At 43.6% G+C, this 27,640-nt stretch overlaps 3 protein-coding genes across 4 annotated transcripts; 1 reads left to right on the top strand and 2 right to left on the bottom strand.

Annotated features, from left to right (window-relative positions):
• Positions 1-5,846: 5,846 nt before the first annotated feature.
• Positions 5,847-10,806, bottom strand: atp6v0d1 (ATPase H+ transporting V0 subunit d1). The gene is made up of 8 exons (XM_084476623.1): positions 10,594-10,806; positions 9,765-9,936; positions 8,560-8,738; positions 8,298-8,377; positions 8,134-8,211; positions 6,971-7,147; positions 6,187-6,264; positions 5,847-6,013 (listed from the first exon to the last, which is right to left on the bottom strand). The coding sequence occupies exons 1-8, from the start codon at positions 10,718-10,720 to the stop codon at positions 5,852-5,854; spliced, it is 1,053 nt and encodes a 350-aa protein (XP_084332749.1). The 5' UTR covers positions 10,721-10,806; the 3' UTR covers positions 5,847-5,851.
• A 7,860-nt stretch (positions 10,807-18,666) lies between these two features.
• Positions 18,667-21,364, bottom strand: LOC311356236 (chymotrypsin A; the record flags this gene model as incomplete). Its single annotated transcript, XM_084476005.1, has 7 exons — positions 18,667-18,897; positions 19,336-19,469; positions 19,952-20,132; positions 20,528-20,606; positions 20,823-20,902; positions 20,992-21,095; positions 21,313-21,364. 7 exons carry the CDS (start codon positions 21,362-21,364, stop codon positions 18,736-18,738), a joined length of 792 nt encoding a protein of 263 aa, XP_084332131.1. The 3' UTR covers positions 18,667-18,735.
• A 2,299-nt stretch (positions 21,365-23,663) lies between these two features.
• LOC311356394 (chymotrypsin B) lies at positions 23,664-25,274 on the top strand (the record flags this gene model as incomplete). Of its 2 annotated transcripts, none has more annotated exons than XM_084476164.1 (7): positions 23,664-23,715; positions 23,843-23,943; positions 24,046-24,125; positions 24,266-24,350; positions 24,455-24,635; positions 24,873-25,009; positions 25,113-25,274. In XM_084476164.1, 7 exons carry the CDS (start codon positions 23,664-23,666, stop codon positions 25,272-25,274), a joined length of 798 nt encoding a protein of 265 aa, XP_084332290.1. The 2 variants fall into 2 exon arrangements, with proteins under 2 accessions (XP_084332290.1, XP_084332289.1); XM_084476163.1 differs by having other exon boundaries at positions 23,843-23,946.
• Positions 25,275-27,640: the final 2,366 nt, after the last annotated feature.

Raw genomic sequence — 27,640 nt, 5'->3', positions numbered from 1 at the left:
TTTAATTTTCAGCTATAGGAGGATGCTACTCTTCCTGAAACACCCTTGAGTGTCATTTGGTCGGATGTTTCTGATGAGTCTGTGGCCTAAATCAAAGAGGATAACAAAGTGGGTGTTCAATACAGCAAGAGCCTGGAGCGATCTAGCATCTGGATCTCAATTCGACCTTCTACACACTGGACAGGATGACTTGAGTGTCATGCAGCTTGGACTGTAGTGACTGAATCATGCAAACAATGGGAAGCGACAATGGCTACTTGGTACAATGGATGATGGACTAACGGCATTCCGAATGGACAGAATCGGATGAGAGACCAACTAACTGAAGATGAAACATTCTGCAACGTGGCTTCCCTACCTAACTTCAACATGATGGACTGCTGGCAAGCCCTCTGGATCTCCTGTACTCCTGCCCTGAGATCCAAGTATTTCTCGGGCTGAATCGGAAACCATCTTGGAAACATCCCAACTAGCGTCCCTGTCGAGCTGCAGTTGTGCTCTTCTTCAGAAGAGGTGAAGAAAGCCTCACTGGGGCTTCAAGGTCTATGAAGAGGAACGTTGAAATGTGCGCCATGATTCTCTCCTGTAAGAGCTGTTGTATTCTAGTCGCCGAGAGGGGGAGCCTCACAGCCTACCCTTTGGGGTTTCTCCTTGGGGAGTCCCTGTCACGGTCTTGACGGACATTCCAGGTCATGTAACTGATGTCACGACAGCCTTTTGAAAACTTGGTTTCTCCTGAGGGGGAACCTCTACAGAACTGTAGGCGTCAGATGGCACAGTATCCCAGCATGCATCTCTGGTCACTCAGATCACACCCTGATCAGTAAAGCAACACTCATGCGATGTGCATGCGATGTTTTAGAGAGTAGTAAGGAAGTAGACAAAAGGCATGAGAACAGTTTGTTATTTTGTACTGTTGTCAGCCTTGTTTATGGGTGGGAATTATTTGCTAAATGGGGGGGATATGAAATGTATAGTCAATTATTTGTACATGAACCAACAGCAACAAACTACTAGATCTGCTCAAGGTAAGTCTGTTGGCTGTATTTTGCAACAAGACGACCAAAGCACCCCAAGATCTCCATCGTCGTTCCAGCTCAAGGTAAGGGGCTCCTGCAGGGGGGTTGGTAGTCAGATTTGAGACTGCGATGTGCACGGGTCTATAAAGATGCTGTCTGACTTCACAGGATCTCCTGGACCAGAGTGGACCAGAGGCTGAGGACCAGCAGGTGACCAGATCACACTGGACCAGGTATGGGTCACCAGGGTGTATTATTATTATTATTATTATTATTATTATTATTATTGTGTCTAGTGCTTTTCTCGCACTTAATTATAATGTAGGGTAACTAGATCCCCTAGACCAGGCATGGGGCACCAGGCTGGACCAGAGGGTATCCAGATCCCCCTGGACCAGGAATGGGGCACCAGGCTGGACCAGAGGGTATCCAGATCCCCCTGGACCAGGAATGGGGCACCAGGCTGGACCAGAGGGTATCCAGATCCCCCTGGACCAGGAATGGGGCACCAGGCTGGACCAGAGGGTATCCAGATCCCCCTGGACCAGGAATGGGGCACCAGGCTGGACCAGAGGCTGTGGACCGGAGGGTAACCATAACCAAACACTTGACACCTGGAGGTTCTTTTTAATTATTTCAAACTATCGTAGAGGGTCTTCATTAGTTTTTCCTTCAGATTTTTCATTCTGTGAATTTTAGCCAAAGCTGTGATTTGAAGTAATTAAGGTCACATCAGCTGCTACTACTATAGTTTATCCAGCATACATCAAGGTGGACACTAAAACGTAACAGCTGGTCACACTCGGTAACGTAACATCACTCTTTTAATGTGTTTGTATTGTGAACAGATTAAGCTGACGACCCACCAGGAGCGAGACGAGGACTACGATGGGACTGCTCAAGTCTTTGGAAGGTTAATACCAACGGGTGTTTTTTTTTTTTACATCGTTTCACCACCAAAGCTATGCTGTTAAATTCACAGAATGTTTTACTATATTCCTGAATTACAAATTCAGGAAATTCAGTGTGTGCATGTTTCATGTTGAAGTTTAAAATTTGATTTGATTCAGAATTATTTAAACAAGGTGTCCAAAGAATAATAAACTACTACCACTGTGTTTCTAGTGTAGAATTCTCAAAACAAAAGTATTTTCTTCAACACTAATTATATAAACTAAAAAAATTATGGAGGAGGAGCCACCTATCTGGAGGGAGACCCGGAATCTGGTTAGCCCCCTAGCTGGACATCGTTAGCCTCCTAGCATAATGGGTATTGTTAGCCTCATAGCATAATCAACATCGCTAGCCTCATAGTTATCTATATCATTAGCTTCATAGTATAATTGATATTGTAGCATAATTGACATTGGTAGCCCCATAGTGTAATCAACATGGTAGCCTCATAGCGTAATCGACATGGGTAGCCTCATAGTGTAATAGACATTGGTAGCCTCATTGACATTGTTGGCCTATGGATAGCAACATAGATTATGCTACGATGCTAACGATTTGTGTTTTTCCTCTTGCAACATTTCAGTGACCCACTGACGGCGCCTCGTCGGAGCTGGACAGTGGAGACTTCAGATGCAACTTCTACCTCGCAGGACGTGACTTAAGTCACGGGTTGTCAAGGGTTCCTTGTTTCTCAAGGGTTCCTCATGGTTCAGTGTTAGGGACAGAGTTAGGGTCAGATGGTCTCACGATGAACCATTGTTTTTTTTCATCACATCCCAGAATTGTTTCACTGTGTGCACAGATGTTGAAATGTATACTGATGTTTTATGATATAAAATCATTTAAAATGACCTGGTTGTGTGGCTTGTTGTATGGTAATTTTTATTATACACATGCATGTTGCCCTAATGAGGTAAGGTTACCTCTCCCCTCCCCTCTCCCAACCTCCCTCCCCTATACCCTAACCTCCCCCTCTATACCCTGACCTCTGTCCTCCCCCCCCATACACCCTTACCTCCCCCTCCCCCCCTCCTTTACTCATACCTCCCCCCCCTAACCCTAACCCCTCCCCTATACCCTAACCGCCCGCCTCCCTTACCCTCACCCCCAACCTTACCCTAATCCTCACCCTTATCCTCTTCCCTAACCCTAACCTTAACCATAGCAGCGAATATCAAGCCAGTAAAAGCACGTATGATGATATTAGCTAACTAGACAATCAGATGGACAGTGGCTATACAGTATAGCTAGTCTAGCTTTCCAACCCAATTTTGTGTAGCCCACCTTAGTGAAATGTGTGATAAACAGGAAAGGTCCTGCCACACTTACCTGACAACTGGAATGGGCTATTTTTTGGGATTACTGTTGAACTACGGTGTTCACCCGGCTATGAACTGAGACTTGATAAATCATATCAATATATAACATTTCTTGCCTTTTCTCTCTATAGTGTAACACTATATAGTACCATTGATACACTTAATACTAACCATCATGAAACGTATAGCAATACTAACCCACTCTATATCTCTCTTCCCCCTTACCTCACTTGTGAGGTAAACCATTACCAGTCATTAGCCATCCTTGTATTTGGCCCTCATCGCACCTGAAGTCCCATCCCTATGACTGCCCTACCATCGCCTGTTGCTGTCCCCTTGACCGGATTCCTGGCCTGCGCTGCCTAGCGATCCACTACTGCCCTATGACAATTCCTAATCCCCATGACAATTCATCCCTACACTAGACTATTTGAACTTTCTGACACTAAATGGGATTCATGCATTATCATACTGGTAAGGTAACCATCCCACCTCTTTGTAACATACACCCCAGGTGGCTCTAAACACCATGTTCTATTCTCTACACCTAACTAACCTATTCATTTATCATGTATACAAACCTCACTGCCCTGTAACTGACCCTAGGCAGATGGGTCAGGCCCTCGAGTCGTGGATCTGCTCGAGGTTTCTTCCTATATGTATCTCCAATTCTAGGGAGTTTTTCCTCGCCCCTGTTACTCATGGGCTCTCTCTGAATGTTCAACACTCTGTAAAGTGCCGTGAGATGTGTAATGTCTTGGCACTCTATAAATAAAATTGAATTGAATGTTAACTTAGAATAGAATGTTAAAACTTAGTTCCCTGGCCCCATTCGTCTTTGTAAGGAAATGTTCTATTTTGTCTAATTTTAGGCAAAGTATAAGACAATACTTTCTTAACAGTATAATTGGAACCATGAATAAGTCGTTCAAGTAACAATATTGAAATACTAACATTGTTGGGTAAGACAGAATTTGGTTTTATTCTGAATCCAGTGAAACCGATTGGTGGTTTTAGCTGATATAAAAACTTTCAGGTGTTTATTTATGTTTAAGTATTTGGCAGACGCTTTTATCCAAAGCGACATACATAAAAACTACATATAAAACAATCACTCTAAACATAATTTAAGGGAAGAATGTAATACAAAATATCAATACAAAGTGTCAAGACAGAATAAACTAGATATAGAGATATAGAGATATAGAGTCTATAAGTCCCTAAGATATCTAATGTATTCATACATTGTTTATGTAGGATATACGTATATGTATATATAACCTAATCATATTGTACTACTACTTAAAAATAGCTGACCGTTTTTTTCCCCTTCCCCTTCTTCCCCTTTTGATCTCAGACGTCTGGTCACTTATAGCATATATGAATATTCTATTAGGCCTACTGTTAAGCCAACTATGAATAATAAAACACGCCAAAACATGTGTCCTTTATCATAGCTACACGTATGACAAAAAGCCGTGTGAAAATCAGTGGTATTCAGTGAGTTAAGATTAATTAAATGCGCTGACAGTTCATTGCTCCTGCCAAACGGATCACACTGAGTGGAGCGGATCACCACTCCAAGATGGCGGCCCCGCGTCTCGTCAGTGCCAGTAGGCAGTAGCGGTCGATGCTGCGTCTACTTATAAGATGTCTATGGGGCCGACGGACTGCGGGTGTAAGTGGGACAGGCTTGGGGGACCAAGGCAGAGGGGGGAAATTTGAAAAAAAAAATAATACTGTAGGTGCCCAAAAACAGCCTGTTCAGATTGATACGAGGGCAATGACACTTTATTGGTTGTCACTTTTACAGTTCACGTTTCACAAAACAGACACACAACTGAAAAAGCAGCAATAAATCATTCGAACAAGAAGAAAATAAATTGTAATATCCATCTGAAATATGTATATATTGTATCATTTTACATATAATCTTTAGGGGAGAATTGAATAGAGATCGAGATATACGCCCATTCATTTATCAGACATAATTCACACGTGACATATTCCTCGTAGCACACATAAATATAGAAGTTGTAGGTAAGCTTGTTTGAGCCAATATATCCACTTGTTTCAAACATATTTTCTTTCATAACCAATGCAGTAAATTACACAGAAAACTGTTGATTCACCCTTTTTTTAATATATAATCATGACTTTGGAAACACTACACAAACATCTTCTATCCATATCTCAACCTACTCTGATGAACATTATATCCTACATGCTGTCAGGACAGGAGATGGCCAAATACTGACAAAGACAAACCGACCAAACAAACAAAAATAAATAAACAAATATTGGTGTTTTTTTTTTTTTTACAACTTCAGGGAAGGAGATGCAGGGAACATCTAACATTTTGCAACGTGTTGCTGTGGACCTCCTTTACCACCATGGAATGAGAGAGAAACACAGGCCGAGAGAAAACTGAAATGCAGAGGGGGTAGCACAATGGTGTGTGTGTTCATGTGTGTGAGCGTGTGTGTATGGGGGGGGGGGGGGGGGGGGGGAAGAGAGACTGTGTGTGTGTGTGTGTGTGGGGGGGGGGGGGTGGGGGTACTAGAAGATGGGGATGTAGTTGTCGATTTTGGCACGGTGCCGCTGGGCGATGCACTCGGCGATCCAGACGATGTTTCTACACTCCTGCTCCTTCAGCTTCACGTAGGCGTAGAAGACGCTGAAGTGGAACTGGTTGAGGAAGGCCAGCTTGTTCAGCTTCACCTGCGGGCGGGGAGGGGACGGACGGGAGCGGTTAGGGTTCAACTCATTCCCTAGAGATTTGGAAAGAGTGTGTGTGTGTGTGTGTGTGTGTGTGTGTGTGTGTGTGTGTGTGTGTGTGTGTGTGTGTGTGTGTGTGTGTGTGTGTGTGTGTGTGTGTGTGTGTGCTCGCTCACTTCGTGCTCAAAGAAGCGGTCCTCCAGTGTCTTGTCTCCAGGGTTGCTGCCAGCTCCTTCAAACAGGAGTTTGTATTCCTAAAAACGGGCAGAGGACACGATGGTTTGAGGGCAGAAGGAAAGGCTTGCAGCACATGAACATTGCTGGAAACAAGAGGAGATGACAGCAGAAACTATATTCTACTGTTCTCCAGGTGGGTTAAATGCACATGTCGGGAGCAATGTTCCCTCTCATTCTTTCGCTCTTTCTGTGAGCCACCTAGCCTGCTTGAGTACAGCGACCAATATCGTTCATCTCTTCTTGTAAAAAGAGAAAAAGAGCTGTGGTGCGTCTCCTGGTCGCTGCTGTATTGTATCTCCCGGCAAGGCCATCCGCGATTGTACCGATTTGATTGGCTGAGAAGCAGCACGTGAAACGATTTAATGTTTAACGATTTACTGTTTTACTGAAACAGCCCCATGAAGGCTGGAACGATTGTGGCTGGTTAAAATAAAACATGTTGTTATTAACCTCTGATATAAAGCCAGGATGCATCACTTAGCGACTAAATCATTTTTAGCCCGGCCTTCAATGTTGGAGCGACTTTACATCGTATAACTAAACGTGTATCAAGAATACAGTCCGGGCACAACTGAGAGGGAGCAGTGGTGGGTAGGGGGTGCAGGGCGGGGTGCAGGGCGGGGTGGGTTGGAGGGCAGGATGCGGGGCAGGGCGGGGTGCAGTGTGGGGTGCGGGACAGGGCGGGGTGGGGTGCAGGGTGCAGGGTGGGGGTGCTGGACTCACCGGGTAGAAGTCGGCTACAGCCTTGACCTGCTCGTAGTCGTCGGCGCGGGCCAGCTGGGCCAGGCCCTCGGGGTACAGCTTCCCGCAGTGAGGGAACAGCTTGGCCCGGTCCTCTTTGCTCAGCTCTGTGCCGAACGAGTTGATGGTGATGATGAAGGCCCTGCGGTCCGCCTCGAACTGGAGGCAGAGCGGGCAGGAGAGGACATGTACACATATTAACACACACACACACACACACACACACACACACTAGTGATCCTCCCATATATCGGCCCACAGATATTACCGATATTTGTGTTTTTTTTACGTGTATCGTATTGACCGATTTTTTGATTTACAGACAGTTCAATAAATGTTCCTTTTTTGAATTGAGACTTGTAACATTTGTTATCATCATTGTGTCATTTTTATGATGTAAACTGAGGGAGAAAAAGCAGTATCAGCTCCAAATATCGGCTCAAGAAAATCGGCATTGGCGTATTGGTCATCTGATAAGGGTGATATGGGGAAAAAAAAAAATCGGTATTGGCCCTAAAAAATCAATATCGGTCGATCCCTAACACACACTCACCATAATATATATATCATATATACATGATCATTCAAGAAGGCCTAGGGCTCATTTTGTGTACGTTGAGGACTACACTTTTATGATGAAATAGTCACATGACACGTTGACAACACAGAAGGCTTAGGCTATTGCGGTTACTGGTTTAACAACCACGACAACATTACTGTCCACTCACAATCCTCTACCTTTATGGTCTCTCAATCAATCCCTGATGTTGTCGATCGTCGTTCATTCTTACTGACGGTGTACACAATAAATCACAAGGAAGTCTGGCTAATATAAATCATCACTCTTTATAATAAATATATTGCTTTGGCTCCAGAATTTGCTGGAATCAGGCATTTTTAATTTCTCTACCATACCGTTATTTAATCCATCCCGTTTGTACGCTAAATTGTGCCTTTCCTCCCGTACGGAAGTTTTATGATGGGAAATGTTGTGTACACACACACACACACACACACACACACACACACACACACACACACACACACACACACACACACACACACACACACACACACACACACACACACACACACACACACACACACACACACACACACACGACTGGTTCTATGGACAATCTCACCTCTAAGATCGGACACATGGTATCTGCCGTGGTTCCTCCCAGGTTCGAGCAGAACTTGTAGAAAGCCTCCAGATAAGCCTAGGAGACGATGAAATATTTCAAACCACGCACTTTCCACATCTGCTGAATGCGTTTCCCTGTTTCGGCCTCCGCTCCGCTGTTACCTTGTAAAGTGTGTTTCGAATGATTTCGATGTTCATCTCATCCAAGTCCTGCTCGGATATACAGTCCTGGAAGAAGGCAGCTGAAGACAAAATAAAATGTACATCTGAATACTATTCTTTTTTTTTTACCTTTTTAAAAATTACGTCAAGCATGGAAATGGAGGAAAACTTTTCCAAGTGGCTTTTACATTCAGGTGCTTGTCAAAGAATACTACAAAAGAGTTTTCACTGTAGTTGAGGGACATTTGCGTGTGATTCCTACCTAGAGGCGTGTCCACGAGAATGGCATTGTACAGTTCAGCGGGTGTCTGGGCGATATTGACCGCCTCCATCTGCTCGAAGCTGCCGAGCGGGTGGCATTTGGGCACCAGCTCAGAGATGGCTCGCTGGTGCAAAGTACCCGTGATCAACAGGATAACATTGTCAATCATGTAGCTGTACCTGGAGGCAATGCAGAGAAGAAGGGGATTCAACAGACTGTCTGCTTAAATGTGACAGTGACATAGTGACGCATGAAAATAAACCTGCATGTTTCCCCTGCATCCTATCCAGCTGTGGCACCGCCGCTGGATAACAAATGCCACTGCACTAGCCATGCAAAAAATATTTAAATAATAATATCTATATTTATCTTATCTATTCACACAGGACAAACGACGATTTTCTGAAACAAAAGCAAGCAAATACAAAAGTGTATTTGCACTTACATTAATGTGCAAAACAATGTGGGTTTCTTGGGTAACACTATTATAATAAAGTTCAGTCAGAAGTCATTTATAAGCCATTAGTTAATGACAGCCATTAGGTAATTAATATCGTATCATATTGTATTTGATTAAATAAGTTCTATGTTAAAGTGTCTCTATTTTGCCACCAGGTGTGATGTTTATTAGCCATCGCAAAACCATCACAAAATCGATCCTCTAGTGACATCACAAGTGGGTGTGTCCAGTCGGGTGTATGATGGACGGATCCGTCTACCAGTTGGCACAGTCGACTGGATAGGCTGGTAAGCTGAGCACTGATTAATAATTTGTGATTATGAGTGATATCATTAACCATATGCTTATAAACAATTATGTATGACTGAAAGTTCATATAAAAGTGTTACCATTTCATGTTATATTGTTATACCATCGTAGGAGAAGGTTTCTGCGCCAGAGCCCTACTGTAATCAGTGTTCACACTAAAAAAGATCTGTGCACATTAGTACTGTGCACACGCACATCAGCAACGTGCACACGCTGTATTCCTGATCAGTGTGAAACAGTGTGTTTTTTGTGTGTTTTTAATCAGCTTTTGACATAAAAAAAGAAGGTACATGCATTTCAGACATTCAAATAGCAGGGATGTGGCTGCATCACTTTGGTCATCAAGCACCAGCGGGATTGTGACTCACTGTATAACTCAAGCTTGTTTACATGTTCCTGGTTTATATTCACAAAGGCTCGTGAACCGGAAGCTTACGTGATAAAGTCCATGAAGCTGGCCAGAGGCTCGTAGGACTGGTTCCTCATGTGACGAAACTCCACCACCATCTTCTCCTTCAGTTTGTCGTCAATGACGGACACGGTGAGCGGAGAGGCCTCATTGGCCAGGAAGCTCCCATAGTCAGTGCTCTGCAGGTGGAGCTTCAGATCTGTTCAATACAAAGACACGGTGCATTGATATATGTGCATTGATATACTGTAGGCACGTGTTGGGGCCATCTTCCCCTACTCTATTTAATCTATTTGAATGTCAACGTCATGGAAAACTGTCAGAAGCAAATGCCTTGTTAATAGTTATGGGGGAAGGCTGAATCATTGAACATGACATCTATTTCCAGTGCATCTACTTCTCATTTCCAACACACGACCCAAGGATCAGGGCTGAAACAGGCCAGTCACTCTGTAGTACGCAAGACATTCACATTGACATTAAATATAAAATAAATACTTGGACAACGTTTAATATGCTTTCACAGGGCAACACGTACACGACCACAGCGTTTAGGCTGCAGTGGCTTTAAGAAGCAGAAACACGACAGTCTCAGGTTGGGTCATATGACATGAAAACGGACCTGGGGCTAACGCGATCACTCCAAAGAACTCCTCCTCCTCCGAGAGAGGCGAGAGGGAACCCATCTAATGTCACGATTCTGTTCATCCTAACACCAGCTGCACCAAATGAACACATCGAACGACAGGGCATCGGTCCGTCTCTGATCAGCGGATCTGATCACATGAAGTGCAGCTGGCGGCTAGCGGCGTTAGCGGCGTTAGCTCCTGACGGTCAGCGCTTCCCTGTAGCTCACCTTCAAGGGTCTCGCACTGGACCAGGTTCAGATAGTCTCCCTGGGAGAGGATGCCGGCCTTGAATCCCCGGACCAGTCCCTCCAGGTAACCGTTGTCCACGTTAAAATACAGCTCCGAGAAGGGCATGTTGACGGGGTTTGGACCGAAGGAGCAGAAGGGAAGCGTCTCTCTCCGTGACAGATCACAGGGCTCGTACGTAGCTGCCAGGGCCCGGATGTGGACGTCAGGTGACCGGATCATGTGACCACCTGTCATCTGACTTATGCTTGCGCCACTAGACTCTAGTCTACAGTAGTATATCTAGTGTACTCTGATGTATACTCTAGTAACCAGAGTATACATCAGAGTACACTAGAAATAATCATTTAAATATGCTACAACGCTATTGCTTGCTTGCTTATCATAATCATTTAATAATATAATAAAAAAAACACATAAAAAACACACAGATTGCACACACGCTGATATTATTTAATTGTATTTGTGTTGTTGTACTTCTTGTTGTGCAGTCTTGCTCCGTGTGCGCTCTCGTGAATCTGTAAAGTGACCTTGAGTGTGAGAAAGGCGCTATATAAAATAAACGTATTATTATTAAAAGGTCAACAAGAGCTGCTGACACTGATTTATGCTGATATTGTAATCTAAAGTGTACAAGGTTTGGCACTCGTGTACAGGCATGTAAAGAGGACGATATCATTATAATCGAGATGATGAAATGTTTGTTTGTGTGTGAGTTTGTTCTTTAGCTCAACACCAGTACCATAAGTCGAGAACAAGACCTGCATTTCACAATACAATAAAAAAAAATTAAAAATTGAGTCAGGTAACCGACCTGCTATATTTGGGAAATTTGTAATATGCTACCAATATTGCTAAAAATATATTGCCAAACTTGTGTTGAACCTCTGATGAATTGAATGCACAGAGTGCAAAAAGATAACAAAAAAAAATCAATTATAACAGAACAAAACAAGCAGTACATCAATTAACAAATACATCATTTTAGTTTCAGACTGTCACACACAACTCACAACAATATATTTTTATTTTTTGTCAATTTGTATTTAGACCCTACATCAACAACATATCAGATGTTATCATGAGGTTGAAGCCCATTGGTTTACTATGATGTGTTTGACGCTTTGATCCATTAGCCCAAAACACTCTAAAGTTCATTACCCGAATAGTGAAATGCTCAATCAGGTTTGCTTTTTTTCCCATTTTCTCAGGACTCAAGAGAGTCGTACTGTAAAATCCCAGCATCAATATACCGTAACCAGGGCCACTAAACCTGCCAAGTCTCACATGAGAAACGCTGTGGCCACTTCAAACACAGCGATATCTTCTCATCGGGAAAAATACTTTCAAGATTAATCACTAAACAAACAAGGACACAAACAACAGTGCTACCAGAGGTCGAGTCTCTTCCCGTCAGATAGGCACGAGACTTTACCAGCTGTCTAGAAATGTGTATACATTTGAAAGCTACAACATTTGCCAATCGCAAAACTATTTGAAAAATCATTCTTAAAAAAAAGAAAAGAAACAGGGACTGTCCCAAGTAAAAACTGGGTAGTCTATTCACACTATACCTATAGGGATTAAAATAGGGAAATAAAAAAATATATATACAAAAAACAATTGCTTCCAATACAGCAATAGGCAGTAGGCTACAGATTTAACAAAGCCCACAGTTTAAAGTATAATTTATACAATTTAAACATTTATGGTACCAGTACTCTGCTGTGTGACACAAGGGCATGCACTATGCTTAACAGATTGAAGGATCCACACCATGTAGATTCACACTCAAATTCAATTCCTGGAGCCTGACAATGCCCGTGTTCATGCTTTTACGGCAATGAATGACTTTTAATTTAGTCCTTGACTCAAATTTTCCTCTTCTGGACATTTCATAGCCTCTTGGTACTCCAGGTACGTCAGATGGTTGGACGAAATCAGATTTACATCAAGAACAAGAACCGTGAGTGCTCTAAAGACGTCATTCACGGGGTTCTGTGAAACGACAATATATTTGCAGGAAAATCAAAGGGCCAGAGATTAATACGTGTCTATTAACGTTCCGGATGTTTTGATTTCCTCTTATCAGTGATTGATGAATAATATAAACCTGAATGAATCCAAACCATCCTCAATGTGCCTGTTCACCTGTTTTCCCTGAAACGTACCAGAGCCATAGAAAACAATTAGGAGAACAAATGAGATGTATGGTCTATTCATCAGATGTGCTCCTCTAGTGAAGCGTGACTCACAAAGAGTGCGCCTGGAATATTTCTTCTATTACATTGGCATCACATAATTATGATAATCCAAGCACTTTGCGTATAACGTTGGCTGACAATTAATAGGCAGTGGTTTTTAAGGATCATTGTCAAGGCGTACATTGACCGAGGTCATTGGTCATTGACTTTCCATAGCTATAGCTAAAATAAAATGTAATGTTTAGCATTATGCACCATGGTGCCATATAGGCAGAGCCTTACGACAGTGCAGCTGTAGTAGTAGTGCTGGCAACGCACTCTGATGTCTATCATCGATAACGTCACAGCTATTAGGCAGATTTCTTTCAGTCTTGCCACTGGCCCTGGGCTGTGGGGTTGGTGGGGTGGGGTGGTGGGGTGGGTGGGGTGGGGGGGGTGGGTGGGGTGGGGTGGGTGGGTGGGGGTAAGATGGTGTCACCAACTCCCTCCCATTGTAGCTGGTCATGTGGATGTCGCCCCCCGCTCCCTGGGGTGCTGCCATATAAAGAGGCCTGCCACTGCAACTCCAGCCCAGGACCGGACTGGACCACGTCGACCGCAGCCTCACAGGTGAGTGACTTTGTCTTTTGTCTCTTGGCTTCGGCGTCCTTCCCTGTTCTTCCTTGTCCACCTTTTTCTTCCCATGTCCTGTTGATGCTGTGATGTTCATTTCACACTTATCTTGTTTTTCACAGCAGATCACTATTTAGACATTTACCGATGTGTAGCAAAAACAGTATCATGTTGTAAAAAGCATAGTTATAATGATGGTTCAATTCAGAATTGGCTCAACCTTTGTGTATAATATGGAGAGTGAATGCAGAGAAATTAAAGCACAAAACATTACAACATAGTCCACAAAGTATTGTCTATTCTGTCTCCAATCGAAGGTCATGTTGTTGTTGTTCAGCATTTTATTCACTCATTCTATTACACGTTGTTATACATTCTGACATAAGAGCCTTGAGTACTGCGATGCATATACATCTGTAGTGCTACTATTTGAGTATGTGATTCATTTGCAACTTGTGCAGTCAAATGCTGTGTTTTTTGCTTGACAGCTGTGTTTTAAGGATCCACTTGCTTTCTGGAGATAAGAGACATCATGCACTCTGTGATGAAATGCTGGTGGGCTCTTAGCATCCTCCAGCTGTCTCACGGCCTGGTGCATGGGGACATGCCATTGGACGTAGTCCAACCAAGCCACAGACGGCTGGAGCCCTCCTATATTTCAGAGATTGGTCAGTGGCTCAACTTTTATTATATTTTGAATTACAGTCCATTTAATTACATTTAGATGCCAAATTGCATGCCCCCCCAAAAACCTTACATTAGATACTTTTTATTATCTGAATTGTTCAGAGAAGTTCTCTATTTTGTTATATAAGTTAGAATTAGGATACTAATACAAATATTTTTTTGTAAATGGGAACTTTGTAAGACTTACAGCTATCACATTTATGCAAATGAACAGTCTGCCACTATTTGATGAAGCTGTTATTTAGCTGCTGCCCAAATATTGTTTGTTGACAATTATATTGTCATTAAGTCAGAATTACTAATTTGAATAATGAATACTCGTGGCAAAAATTATAATAGGTTGGATGGAAGGAAAACAAAAGTGTTTTGATTATAACATAACATAACTACTTTTATATAATGTCTTACCCACTTCCAGAAAAGACTCAGCCCTCCAGGGCAGTCTCTGATATCCTTGAAGCTGACACTGTGGAACAGTTGATGATCGATACCCAGTCTTATGACGAGGTGAGATATTTTGCATTGCTTGATTCTCTGGCACCGACCATCTGGCCTCACTATTCTGCTTTCCACTGTAATCATAAATCTATTACCCTTAGACATTGGAGTTATTGCATGCATGCGAGCTGGATCGAAAAATCAAATGCCTGTGATACAGTTTGTTCTTTAATAGGTCCTGAGCTTGGTAGAAGCTAAAAATGCCCCAAACCCGTCTAATCTTCATTCATCGCAATTGGTGGTTTTAGTAAACAACCAAATCAATCTGTTCATACTGCGTAGCTGGGAACGTAAACCTCAAGTGTGACCCGGGATAAAAACGGCAACAGAATTACTTTGGTCTGACAGAACGACAATCAGGACAATGAACGGATGATACTAAGATGCAGGCCAAATTGCTTGCAAATTGATTCAACAAAAAATATCATTTCATTTCATTTTTTCATTTCAAACCTTTACTTACACTCGTAAGGCATTGAGGTTTCCCTCATTTTCAATGACGACGAGTTTACATCAAAAGGACGAACATAAAAAAACACATAAAATAAGTAGATAAACTAAAAACAGTTGCAGTTTGACGAGCAGAGATTCAATAGTAAGCATTTACAAACAGCAGCAGATGGGAGTACCTCCACTTTCAGTGTTTGTTGCGGAGCGTTCCACGTGCTAGGGGGCATCAATGAAGAAGGCAGTTCTGCCAAGATCAGAACGCGCAGCATCATGTACTTGTTGTTGTTTTGTTGTCGTTTGCGTGCGGCGATGGCACAGGGCACCTCCCAGGAGATGACGGAAGCCCTGCAGCTGCGCACCATGCGCTCGCCGCGCCGCTGCGTCCCCCACCAGCAGTCCTGCCTGGGCCACCAGCTGCCCTGCTGTGACCCCTGCGACACGTGCTACTGCCGCTTCTTCAACGCCATCTGCTACTGCCGCCGCGTCGGTCAGTCCTGCAGCCACAGGCGCACCTAGCCCCCACCTGTAGCCCCCACCTAGCCCCCACCTGTAGCCCTCACCTGTAGCCCCCCATCTATAGCCCCCACCTATAGCCCCCACCTAGCCCTCACCTATAGCCCCCACCTGTAGCCCCCACCTAGCCCCCACCTGTAGCCCTCACCTATAGCCCCCACCTAGCCCCCACCTGTAGCCCCCACCTGTAGCCCCCACCTGTAGCCCCCACCTGTAGCCCCCACCTAGCCCTCACCTATAGCCCCCACCTATAGCCCCCACCTATAGCCCCCACCTAGCCCCCACCTATAGCCCCCACCTATAGCCCCCACCTATAGCCCCCACCTAGCCCCCACCTAGCCCCCACCTAGCCCCCACCTATAGCCCCCACCTATAGCCCCCACCTAGCCCCCACCTATAGCCCCCACCTATAGCCCCCACCTAGCCCCCACCTATAGCCCCCACCTATAGCCCCCACCTATAGCCCCCACCTATAGCCCCCACCTATAGCCCCCACCTAGCCCCCACCTATAGCCCCCACCTAGCCCCCAGCTAGCCCCCACCTATAGCCCCCACCTATAGCCCCCACCTATAGCCCCCACCTATAGCCCCCACCTAGCCCCCATCTAGCCCCCACCTATAGCCCCCACCTATAGCCCTCACCTATAGCCCCCACCTATAGCCCCCCCCTATAGCCCCCCCTTATAGCCCCCACCTATAGCCCCCACCTATAGCCCCCACCTAGCCCCCACCTATAGCCCACACCTAGCCCCCACCTATAGCCCCCACCTATAGCCCCCACCTATAGCCCCCACCTAGCCCCCACCTATAGCCCCCACCTATAGCCCCCACCTATAGCCCCCACCTATAGCCCCCACCTATAGCCCCCACCTGTAGCCCCCACCTATAGCCCCCACCTATAGCCCCCACCTATAGCCCCCACCTTGCTGCCAAGGCTGCAAAAACAAACAAGATGCAAGCGACCGGTTCATGGAAGTCCAGAGTCAAGAGTTCTGCCACCGTTCCCTCGTGTGAACAGAGAAACGCCCACGGAGACACACACACACGTGTTATAAACAACATCAGCCTTTTCTTCATTGTGGTGTGGTATGTTTCCTGTTGTACATGGTACGACAGGGCTTTGAATGGGTCATGATGAGGTGAAATATTGTTTGGAAATTTAGAGCAATCCTTTCAAACGCACAAGGCAAAGTAAAATGAGACACACGGGAACAGTCATAAACAATCGGGCAAATCACGACGAAGTACATTTTTCAATCTAAAGCCTATTATCAATAATCCATATGATAACATGTTAATTATAATGAAGCAATAGTCATAGGTACTTTCTAAATCCCCAGGGTGGGTAAATAGATAGTAAATGGGAAATAAAATTTTAATAATTCCAATCATTTTAAGAAAAGACCATGTAAATATTCAGTTCTATGGTAATTATAGATTATTTGATAAGTATATAATTGTGTTTCATTTCAAAGTGCATTAATTTATAGTTTTCTTAGAGTGTCTGTTGAAACGTTATGCAAATAAAGCAAAGAAAATATGAATTAACAATAGATAGATCAATAATTGAAAACTATGTTATTCTTAAAGTCCAAATGGTTATTATTATTTATTATTAAATAGGAATTAATAGTATTTTTAACTAAAAAAAGTCACATGCAAAAAAAGTTCATAAACTTTTAGTGTGAATGTGAGTTTAATAAGGCTGAGATAAAAGCAGCAATCTGATCAGCCGTCAGTCACAATAAGCCGGTTTGATTCCCATGGTGTACTAGGGACTGTAGGAACGAAGCACAATCACGCTCTTGTCTTTTTAATGACACTTATGGACGGCAGCTGACTGAATCCTTGGTTTACTGCTGCCAAAAAAAAAACGCACCATGAACGGCTGTTAATGGATGTCTGGAAGAGAACATCTGTCCTCAGTTTATGTTTTCTAAAACAGAGTCACAAATAAACAACAACAGTTGCCCGAGTGTCTATGCAGATAACAATGTCCCCCGGGCTGAGGGATCCTGTCAAACAAATTGGTCAAGCATGAATAAGTGAATCCAAGGCATTACAAGGGGGCATACAAGGGAAACAGAATATGGTACACAGTGTTTCTGATATGTACAATGAGTTACTGAAATATTCTATTTCACTAGGCTTAATTATGGTACTTAATTAATACAGATAGTTTGAAAGGATGCCAGTGTTTAGCTGCTCCTGTCGTTTATAAACCCCCGAAAAACAAAAAAGAAAGATAGAGCTATTGGCACTGATAAACCATAGTTTGGAATATAATGGATGTCATTGGCTCGCCGGTTGCCAAATTCAGAACGTACGTACACTGAGAGAGGGGCTGGGTTGATTTACACGTCTAAATAGCCATGTCAGCAATAAGCTGGGGTCTTAGTCTAGATTTGGACCATGATCAATCCATAGCAATATGTAACAACCCAGTGCATCACTTTTCATCTGAAAATACAGGGTTCAGGGTTTGGTTCTCATTTCAAGGAAGACTCCGAGCCGTACTGGAGAATACGGTTATTTCCTTATCCCGAGTCAAATGATAGGCAATGTAAAAATAACTATCAATCAGTGCAGCCCTCGATTCTACTGGGTGGGCATTTTATCTGGGTAAGCAAAAACCATTTGGAGATTGTTTTTCTTTGTCCATGCGAGACACGTCGCATGCAGTTTGCACCGGAGCACAGTTTGAGCATATTGTTAAAGAAAAGCTAACCTCCAAATGCAGGGCTAGATTTTAGAGCTGGATTTGGAGTATTTTGGGGGGAGTTATTGTTTTAATGTCTAAAACATTCAAGACATGGATGCATTTTTAGGAAAATAATCAAATGATTGTGTAAAGGAAAATGCATTAATCTTTAATTTGTTACGATGCATTAAGATAGGCCTATGCCAAAAGTACTGATAGCAATTAGGCTAGCCAATTGCATCACTATGATATGTAATACCTAATACTCATACAAATATGAGTATACTCATACTGCAATTTCCCAGCATGGGATCAATAAAGTAAGTCTATCTATCTATCTAAATACACAAATAGTGTCATTAGGAAACAGAAACTATAGAGACATCAAGTGTTGCTATTGCATATTTTATTGACCATGCACAGGAAACTGAAAACTGTGGATGACGGTGGCAGGATGTTTAGTTGGCAGCGATGGTCTGGTCCACCCAGGCGCGGAGCTCGGTGACACGGGCGTACACCCCGGGCATGGTGGGGGTGCAGGTTCCACTGCCCCAGGACACGATGCCCACCAGGGTCCACGCGCCGGCCTTCTCGCACACCAGGGGTCCGCCAGAGTCTCCCTGTAGCGGGACAAAAGAAACGGTATTGACACAGAAGACTTGAACCGAGAGAAACAAATCATATTCATCCTTGTTTTGTCGTTGACCCTTTCCATAACTTGCATAAACTCAATGCAAATACACACAGAGTGTAAGCGTAGTAAAGGGAAACACCCTTCAATGTAATATTTAGGATGCTCCATTCCATTACAGTTTCAATCCACTAGTTGGAGGCCGACCCCGACTGAACCACAAGCGTGTGTGAACGCGTGTGAGCGCGTGTGTGAGCGTGTGAGCGCTCGTGAACGTGTGAGAGCGTGTGAACGCGTGTGAACGCGTGTGAACACGTGTGAACGCGTGTGAACGCGTGTGAACGCGTGTGAACGCGTGTGAGTGCGTGTGAGCGCGTGTGAGAGCGTGTGAGCGCGTGTGAGCGTGTGTGAGAGCGTGTCAGCGCACCATGCAGGAGGAGGCTCCATCAGCTCCAGCGCAGATCATCAGGTCGGTGATCTTCCTGCCCCAGAACTTCTTGCACTGCTCGTTGGTCAGGAGGGGCAGGGCAGCCTGCTGCAGCAGGGCCGGGGTGTCGGGGGCTGAAACCCAAAAAACGATTTTTGACGTGTGAGAAAGTCAGACTGAAGAACAACCTAAGGTGAGCTGGTTTGAAGTGGGATTAAAGTGTCAATATATCTCTGAACGAGGGAGCACGTGGGGACTCAGCCAGAGGCCCACTGATGAAAGAGTGCATTTGCAGTAATATGAATGTTCGGGACTCGGTGTCGGTTTGGATCTTTGGGAAAAATCCCCTCTTATCAACAAAGGTGCCGTGAGAGAAAATGTTACGAAAATCGTCGAGATTCGAGTGAAGGAAATTCAGGGGTAATTATTCAGCAAAAGCTCTAAATATTTTAGGCTCTTTCTTTCTATCGGGTGGGATTTGTGATAATGCCCTCGAAAGGTTTTTGAACGTGCAAAGCCAACATTCTTTTGTCTAAAACTTGAATAGGCTTCATGGGACTGTGAGTACAAAGGGGGCCGCCGCCGCGTCGGTCACATCTCGAGTGTTTCTCCGTACCGTTGTAGCGGGTCAGGCCCCAGCCGGAGGTCACACACTTCATGCCGCCCTCAAAGACGTCCCCGGTCTCAGCCAAGCACACGGGGGACACGCGCATGTTCAGGGTGGCGGGGGTGGCCAGCTTGACCAGCAGGATGTCGTTGTTGATGGTGAAGCCGTTGTAACTGGGATGCTTGAACACCTAGGAGAGGACGAGTCAAAGGATAATCCGTTAAGCCCCCAGACTGCTCATTATGCGCTCTTGGCATCCGTGCCGTCACCCCATTGGTTTACCCGTGACCATTTTGAAGGTGAGTTTGACGGCCTTTTACAGACGGCACCATGGATTGAGATTTTAGCAGCCGGCAGAAACTGTCCATATTTGGCACACAGTATTTGAACTAAAAAAAGACATTATACTGTCTTAGTTTGCGTACTGATTGTTGGATGGGATAATTCTGAGGTTTACGGATCCACTATCTTATTACAGATATTAGAAATTTTCCGGCACATTTATCTGATAAATGTGCTTCCTGCATGGCTCTGCAAAAGTGACAGTGACGTGGCCTTGTGTGGCGTCGTGAGGAGGAGGGTTACCTGTCCGACGGTCATGACCTGGACGTCCTCCGCGTTGGAGGAGCGGTCGTGCTCTCCCAGGACCACGCGGTGGTAGCTCCTGAAAGGAGTCCATCAATATTCAATATTATATTTCCCAACCCTATAATGAGCCAAAGTCTCAAACAACAGCACCTTCCAAAACAAGTGTAGACCGGCAACGGTTGGATTTTCATTTAGTAATTAGATTGAAGCCTTTTGTACGTTTTTTTCTAGGATACTTCCACATTGACTTCATATTATGTAACGTGCAACGTGTTGCGGCAGGGGAACTCACTTGACGTTGCAGTGGGCAGCGGTCACAACCCAGTTCTCGTTGATCAGAGAGCCTCCGCAGAAGTGGAAGCCAGTTTGATCCTGTACAGAAAGTACACGGTCTAAGCCCCGCGTGGAGATCCTGCTGAACGTGTCCTGTCTGTGTGATGGAGGCGCTGCTGTGCTCTTACCTGCAGGGACACCTGCCAGGACCAGGAGTGGGCAACCGCCTCCTCTCCGTTGACGATACGGGAGTAACCAGTGATCACTGGGCTGATGGCTGGGGTGCCACAGCCTAGCCACGCACACGCACACACACACACACACACACACACACTTGAGTGACTGGAGTATGCCACCGACGTCGTATGACACCATGGTACGACACATTGTGTTAGAATAGATAACATAGATTAGGTAACAAACATTTTTGTTATTTTCTTTTAAACACTTTAAACCTGTGTTGTTCACGTCCTAACGTGAGCTAATGGAGGACTTGACAGCAGGCTTACCGTAGGCTGCGCCGAAGTAGGCAAGGCAGGACAGAATCAACAGGATGGCCATGTTTTCAGTTTGTTGTGTGGAAGGTCTCTGCACCTCTTTTATACCCCGAGAACAGGACTCCCACCTCCTCTTTCTATACCACCTGACCCACACCTGTCAAAACATCAGTTTTTTCCTACACGTAGGCTATTAGTTCAGAGTCCATCTAGACTCTGTATAGCCTCCCCCCTTACCCCCACACCCCTCCCACACTTATTGTATGTTTGTACGTCCTGGCACTAACACACTTATTGTATGTTTGTACGTCCTGGCACTAACACACTTATTGTATGTTTGTACGTCCTGGCACCAAAAAATAGTACTTAGCATTGTGCAGCACTAGCATCTTATCCTAGCTATCTATTTTGTATACGGGTGATTAAGATTCAAGGTTCAAGATTGTTTATTGTCATATGCACGACAATTATGGAAGCATTCGCTGGCAATGAAATTGCCTCGTGTCTCAGGCTCCATCAACAGTGCAATAAAGAAAAGTATAAGAAACACAAGTAAGAGAGCTGAGACCTAAAAGCAAAATAAAAAAATAAAAAATATATTATATTTTAAAAATATATAAATAAAAATGAATGGGTCAACCTAACAATTGTTAGTGCTTGGCACTTGATTCTATGAACACCCTTACCCACAGCAATATATTGTTTCTCTTTCTTCTGAGAAATATAGTTATTGTAAGGTGCTATGGATAAAAATATCTGCTAAATGCTCTAAATGTAAATGCATTTAGATGCATTTTGAAAAATAGATTAGATTTCATTTTCAAAAATGCAAATGGGGGACAAAGATAGGGGCTGAAACTAAAATAGGTATTTAGTTATAGTACTTAGTTATGTAGCGTCCCATCCTAACGGTCTTTGTTGTGTACGGGGAATGGGTTAACCTAGCGATGGTTGGTGCTTGGCACTCGATTCTATGAACATCTTTACTGTACCGACAGCGATATATTGTTTCTCTTTCTTCTGACAAACGTACTTATAGTAAGTCGCTTTGGATAAAAGCGTCTGCTAAATGCCCTAAATGTAAATGTACATGTAGGAGTGAAGAGGGGATTTTTTCCAGGGAATATGTTTTGGGCTACTTTTACTCAGTTTAGTGTTAGTCTTCAAATGGAATCTATATGCCCTATATTTATATATTGCAAGGGTATAGCAAATAGAATAAAACAATCATGAGCGGTAGAAAAGTCTCTTCAAAGATACTCAAAATAATGACATTACAAATATCATGTAATTAATTCCAATTTATAATGCTACTTGAGACTCATTTTGACAATCATTTCGTCTTACCATAGAAACATAGTAGATAGATAGATAAATAAATAAAAATTTGCCCCAAGGGGAATTTGCCTTGCACTTGGGAGCATAAAAAACATAATAAGCACAAACAGCACATATAAGCACAAAGCCGTACACATCAGACTCAGACAATGATAGACAGAATGACAGACTGACATAAAAACAGACAATATAAAAAGATAAAGACATTCAAAGTGCATAATGCATACTTTAGGGTGGCTCTCTACCTGAATTCAACCTGATAATCAACTGTCCTAATCAATTCTCCTTGGCACCAAAGATGTCAGTGCTCTGTTTGTTTTTACATGAGGCATTCTATAACGCAGACCCGAGGGAAAAGGGGGAGAAATGGATCGTCCAGTATCCTCAAGGCCAAATTATTTTTATTTTGAACAGTAATGTGTGTAATACTTTTCACCTCAGTTCCAGGCATTTTCCTGCCCAATTTTGTAACCCTGTCCAGCACACTTTATATAAAAGTTAAATAATAGTAATTGCCTTAATTCCTTGGATTATGTAAAACACATTCAATATAAACTCAAATCTAAAACAGGATAGTGAAATACAGAAAAAATACTTGATTAGAGGAGGGGGGGGCTGGATCCTCAGTAAGCATGTGTGTATTCTGATTGTAAATATTTATTAAAGACGTTAGTTTGTATTTATTTACGTATACTCATATTTGTGTACTTATAAGAATATATGTTTTATATAATTGTATTTAAAAAAAAATCCAAAGTTATTGTAGAATCAGAGAACAAAGTTTCATTAAACAAAACAGTTTTCCACTAAGTTGATCAGACCCAGCTGTCTCAGTTCACCTTTCCTATCACAGCTCTGGGAAGTTAGAGTCTATCTAAACCTGATAACCAGCTGAAGCCGGAAGATTTACTTTCCATAAGCAAAAGCATGGGTGGATATGTAGGCTAGCTTCTGATTGGTCGACACAGAATTTATCCTATGGATAAATACATGTCCAAGTCCTGCTCCATCTTTACATCTTCACAATGGCCTTCCTCTGGATTGTTTCCTGCTTCGCTTTCGTCAGCGCCGCTTACGGTAAGCAAGCAAGGCACTGCGGCCTGTAGCATCACCTGAGCCAGCACCCTTTATGGGGCCCTCCATAGTTGAAATGTTAGTGGAACCTGAACACAATCTTAACTCCTGTGCGCTGCGTGCTGTTTAGGCTGTGGCTCCCCAGCCATCCAGCCCCAGGTGACTGGCTACGCCCGCATCGTCAACGGTGAGGAGGCCGTCCCCCACTCCTGGCCCTGGCAGGTGTCTCTGCAGGTGAGCCTTAGATACGTATGATGACGTCATAATGACATCAGGACTGATCATAACAACCTTGATGTAACAACCCTGCTCTCTCTCCTCTGTTGAACTCAGCAATCCAACGGATTCCATTTCTGCGGAGGTTCCCTGATCAACGAGAACTGGGTGGTCACCGCTGCTCACTGCAATGTCAGGTGAGTACGTAGTCATGTAGGAATAAAGGAGTGTTATATACCAGGGACACAAGCATGATTTTAAGTCAAGGTTCGAAAAACAAAACCTTGAAGTTTGGACTGCAGGATCCTCAAGGACACCTCTTTGTGTTTGTGTTCAGGACCTACCACCGTGTGATTGCTGGAGAGCATGACAAGAGCAGTGGCGTCACCAGTGAGAAGGTCCAGATCCTGAAGCCCGCTAAGGTACCTAATTAGCTCATCTACAACCAAGTTGATTGATATTACACATAAATGAACTGATTACCAAATAATTGAATAAATCAATGTACCTTCTTCCACCTCTGTAGGTCTTCACCCACCCCAAATGGGACTCCAGAACCATCAACAACGACATCACCCTCATCAAGCTGGCTTCCCCCGCTGTCTTGGGAACCACCGTCTCCCCCGTGTGTCTGGCTGAGACCAGCGATGACTTCGCCCCTGGCATGAAGTGTGTGACCAGCGGCTGGGGTCTGACCCGCTACAACGGTAAGACCCTCCACCGTTCAGTTCCCATGAGCAAATTACAGTACAATTCTTGTCGCAACATATCATGTAAGGTAAAAGAATGAATCGCCAATTTTCTTTGGCACATTTGCACACACATGGTTCAGTTGATGGCCTAGTAAAACGTGGCTGATTGTAGCCAAAAACGGAATTACGATGGCTTACGATGACATTAAATGATGACATCAATGACTCTGTATCTCTCTCTTGTGATCTCAGCCCCCGGCACCCCCAACAAGCTCCAGCAGGCCGCTCTTCCCCTGATGTCCAACGCGCAGTGCAAGCAGAGCTGGGGCAGCAACATGATCACTGATGTCATGATCTGTGCCGGCGCTGCTGGCGCTACCTCCTGCATGGTGAGACAATCTTAACCCTTCTCCTTTCATTGAGCTCAACATGTCAGTGACTTTGATGAAGCCTGCGTCTCAACACTCTAACTTGGTGTGGTGTTTGTCTCAGGGTGACTCCGGTGGCCCTCTGGTCTGCGAGAAGGACAACGTGTGGACCCAGGTCGGTATCGTCTCCTGGGGAAGCAGCCGCTGCTCCACCTCCACCCCCGCTGTCTACGCCCGTGTCACCGAGCTCCGCAGCTGGGTGGACCAGATCCTGGCTGCCAACTAAGGATTCACCCTTCAACCTTCCAGCCCAGAAACCTCCCTTTACCTGGTTGGATGGCAAATTCTAATAAAAATGTACTGGATGTTAAAAACTGTCTACATTTTCTCTCGTGGATTCATTTGCACATTGACACTTGTACATGCTGTCTTACTGACTCACCAAGAGAGGGTGCTCTTTTACAAATAGAAAGGATAGAATCAACTTTCAGATCTTCATGCAGATTTTCCATGCATCCCAACACATTACTACTTCTGTATGAAGGCACACCACCAAACTGGTCCAAGACAGACCTTCCACTCAACCATCTATCCAATTCAGCAATTCAGCGCGTCTCATGTTTATTAGTTACAATGTGATGCTTTAACCACCTCTAATTAAAATAACAACTGCCATTGACGTTGCATGTCAATGGCGTCATATGCCCTTGACCCCCCCCACCCCTTCTTGCAATATGAGAACTACATGGTTGGATAGAGACCCCGAAATAAGCTGGAGGCCCAAAAACTGCCATTAAAGCCTCTTTATCAATTAATTAATTTACTTGAATGACTGGTCTCTATTGGTAGCCAAATGTGCTGATTGAATTGATTGATTGAAAACTTTATTGAACAAGTAACAGAAGTGTTCGAAAGGATTAAAAAACACAATAAAACCCAAAGTCTTGTTTCCATTGTGGTCCTTTGAAATCCCCTGTACACCCTGAATGTAATGTATACCAATAAATATAAACTATAAAAATCTATAAATATTATTTAGATAATATTTAACCCTAACCCTAGACGTCATGTAGTGAAGCTGTGTCTTGTGAGCAAATCAAGCTCAATATTACACATTAACCACAACTTATAAGGATACATTGTTTGTTTGATATTTGTTTTCATCATTTGTATTTTTATATGGATGCTAGAAGAGGCGTCTGGTTGATCGAGAGTCCTCAGGCGCAGCCCTCCCTGGTTGAAAGTGTTTTTTTCTTTTTGAAATATATCTCTTTTTAAATAAACAATAATTACTCATTTGAAATATTTGTGTGTTTAAATACTGAATAAAGTGTACAATTTCAAATATAAATCATAATCATTTGGGGGAAGTAAGAAATTGAGGTCATCCACCAATATCTCTTCCATTGACCCAAGGCAGCGTCAGACGGTGCTGAACGAAAATACAAGTCAAAGGACTTGGGCCAGATCAACCTAACATCAAGATCACACAACAGGCTAGCTACAATAGTAAAACGCACATGAGAGGCATCACAAAGCCTTGGCATACAACCCACAACGACTTTGTGATACCTTTTTTACACGGGAAAGGATATTTTCTGCGGTTTTCCTAATTGTTATTCTTTAACAAATTTGTTCCCAACATTTAAAATGACAGTTTTAAGGACAATTCAGGTCCAGTCTTATGCATACACATTTGGTAGATGTTCTAATGCAGATTCAGTAAATCCCGAAAGTTTTCAAGAGTTTGTTGATGTAGGGAAGCCCCAGTGTTTCCCTTTTATTATCAGTTAATGTTGGTTTGAATTACTGGGGTCAACTTGAGATGTTGGATTTGAATTTGATAGAATACAATTTAATGAATTGTCATGGTTCTAGCTTCTTTTCTATTTTAAGTGTCACCCCGATTGATGCATTGAAATGTTAAATGCATGCCCCCAGGCCAACTTAGAGGATATTTCCCACCCAAAATAGGGCCCCCCAATAAACATTTTGCATAGGGCCCCCAAAAAGGTAGAAACGGCCCTGCAAGGGAGGGTTGGTTAAACAAGTAAATTGTAATGCCTTACTTTGTAATTTTGCAGAAGAAACATGGTCAAAGTTTGTGTTTATTGCATGAAGTTACACGGGTTAGGATAGGATCCTTGTAGAACCATGTAAACAAACATGGCCTCCTTTTACAGTTTCAGCTTGATTACTAAGTAAATATATACATCTGCAAAAAGGTACACAGTAGTCAAGAAGATGTAGCATGACTCTCAAGGATTACAGTTTCTGAGGAAGTAGTTACCAGGGAAGTATTGAGGTTTATTTTTAACCGAAAAAACTAATAACAAAATTTATAATGTAAATCTAATTAACACTTTATAAAGCATTTGAGCCATGAAAAACATAATCCATTATGTTTCAAACTATTTTCCAGCTAGTCAATCATGAAGTCCCAACACCAGCTGTCTTAGTTCACCTTGCCTATCACAGCTCTGGGAAGTTATAGAATCTATCTAAACCTGATAACAAGCTGAAGCCGGAATATTTACTTTCCATAAGCAAAAGCGTGGGTGGAGATGTAGGCTAGCTTCTGATTGGTCGACGCAGAATTTATCCTATGGATAAATACGTGTCCAAGTCCTGCTCCATCTTCACATCTTCACA

Source organism: Micromesistius poutassou, assembly GCF_964030765.1.
Source record: "Micromesistius poutassou genome assembly, chromosome: 12".
Taxonomy (NCBI): domain Eukaryota; kingdom Metazoa; phylum Chordata; class Actinopteri; order Gadiformes; family Gadidae; genus Micromesistius; species Micromesistius poutassou.
This window is presented reverse-complemented; position numbering and strand designations above follow the sequence as displayed.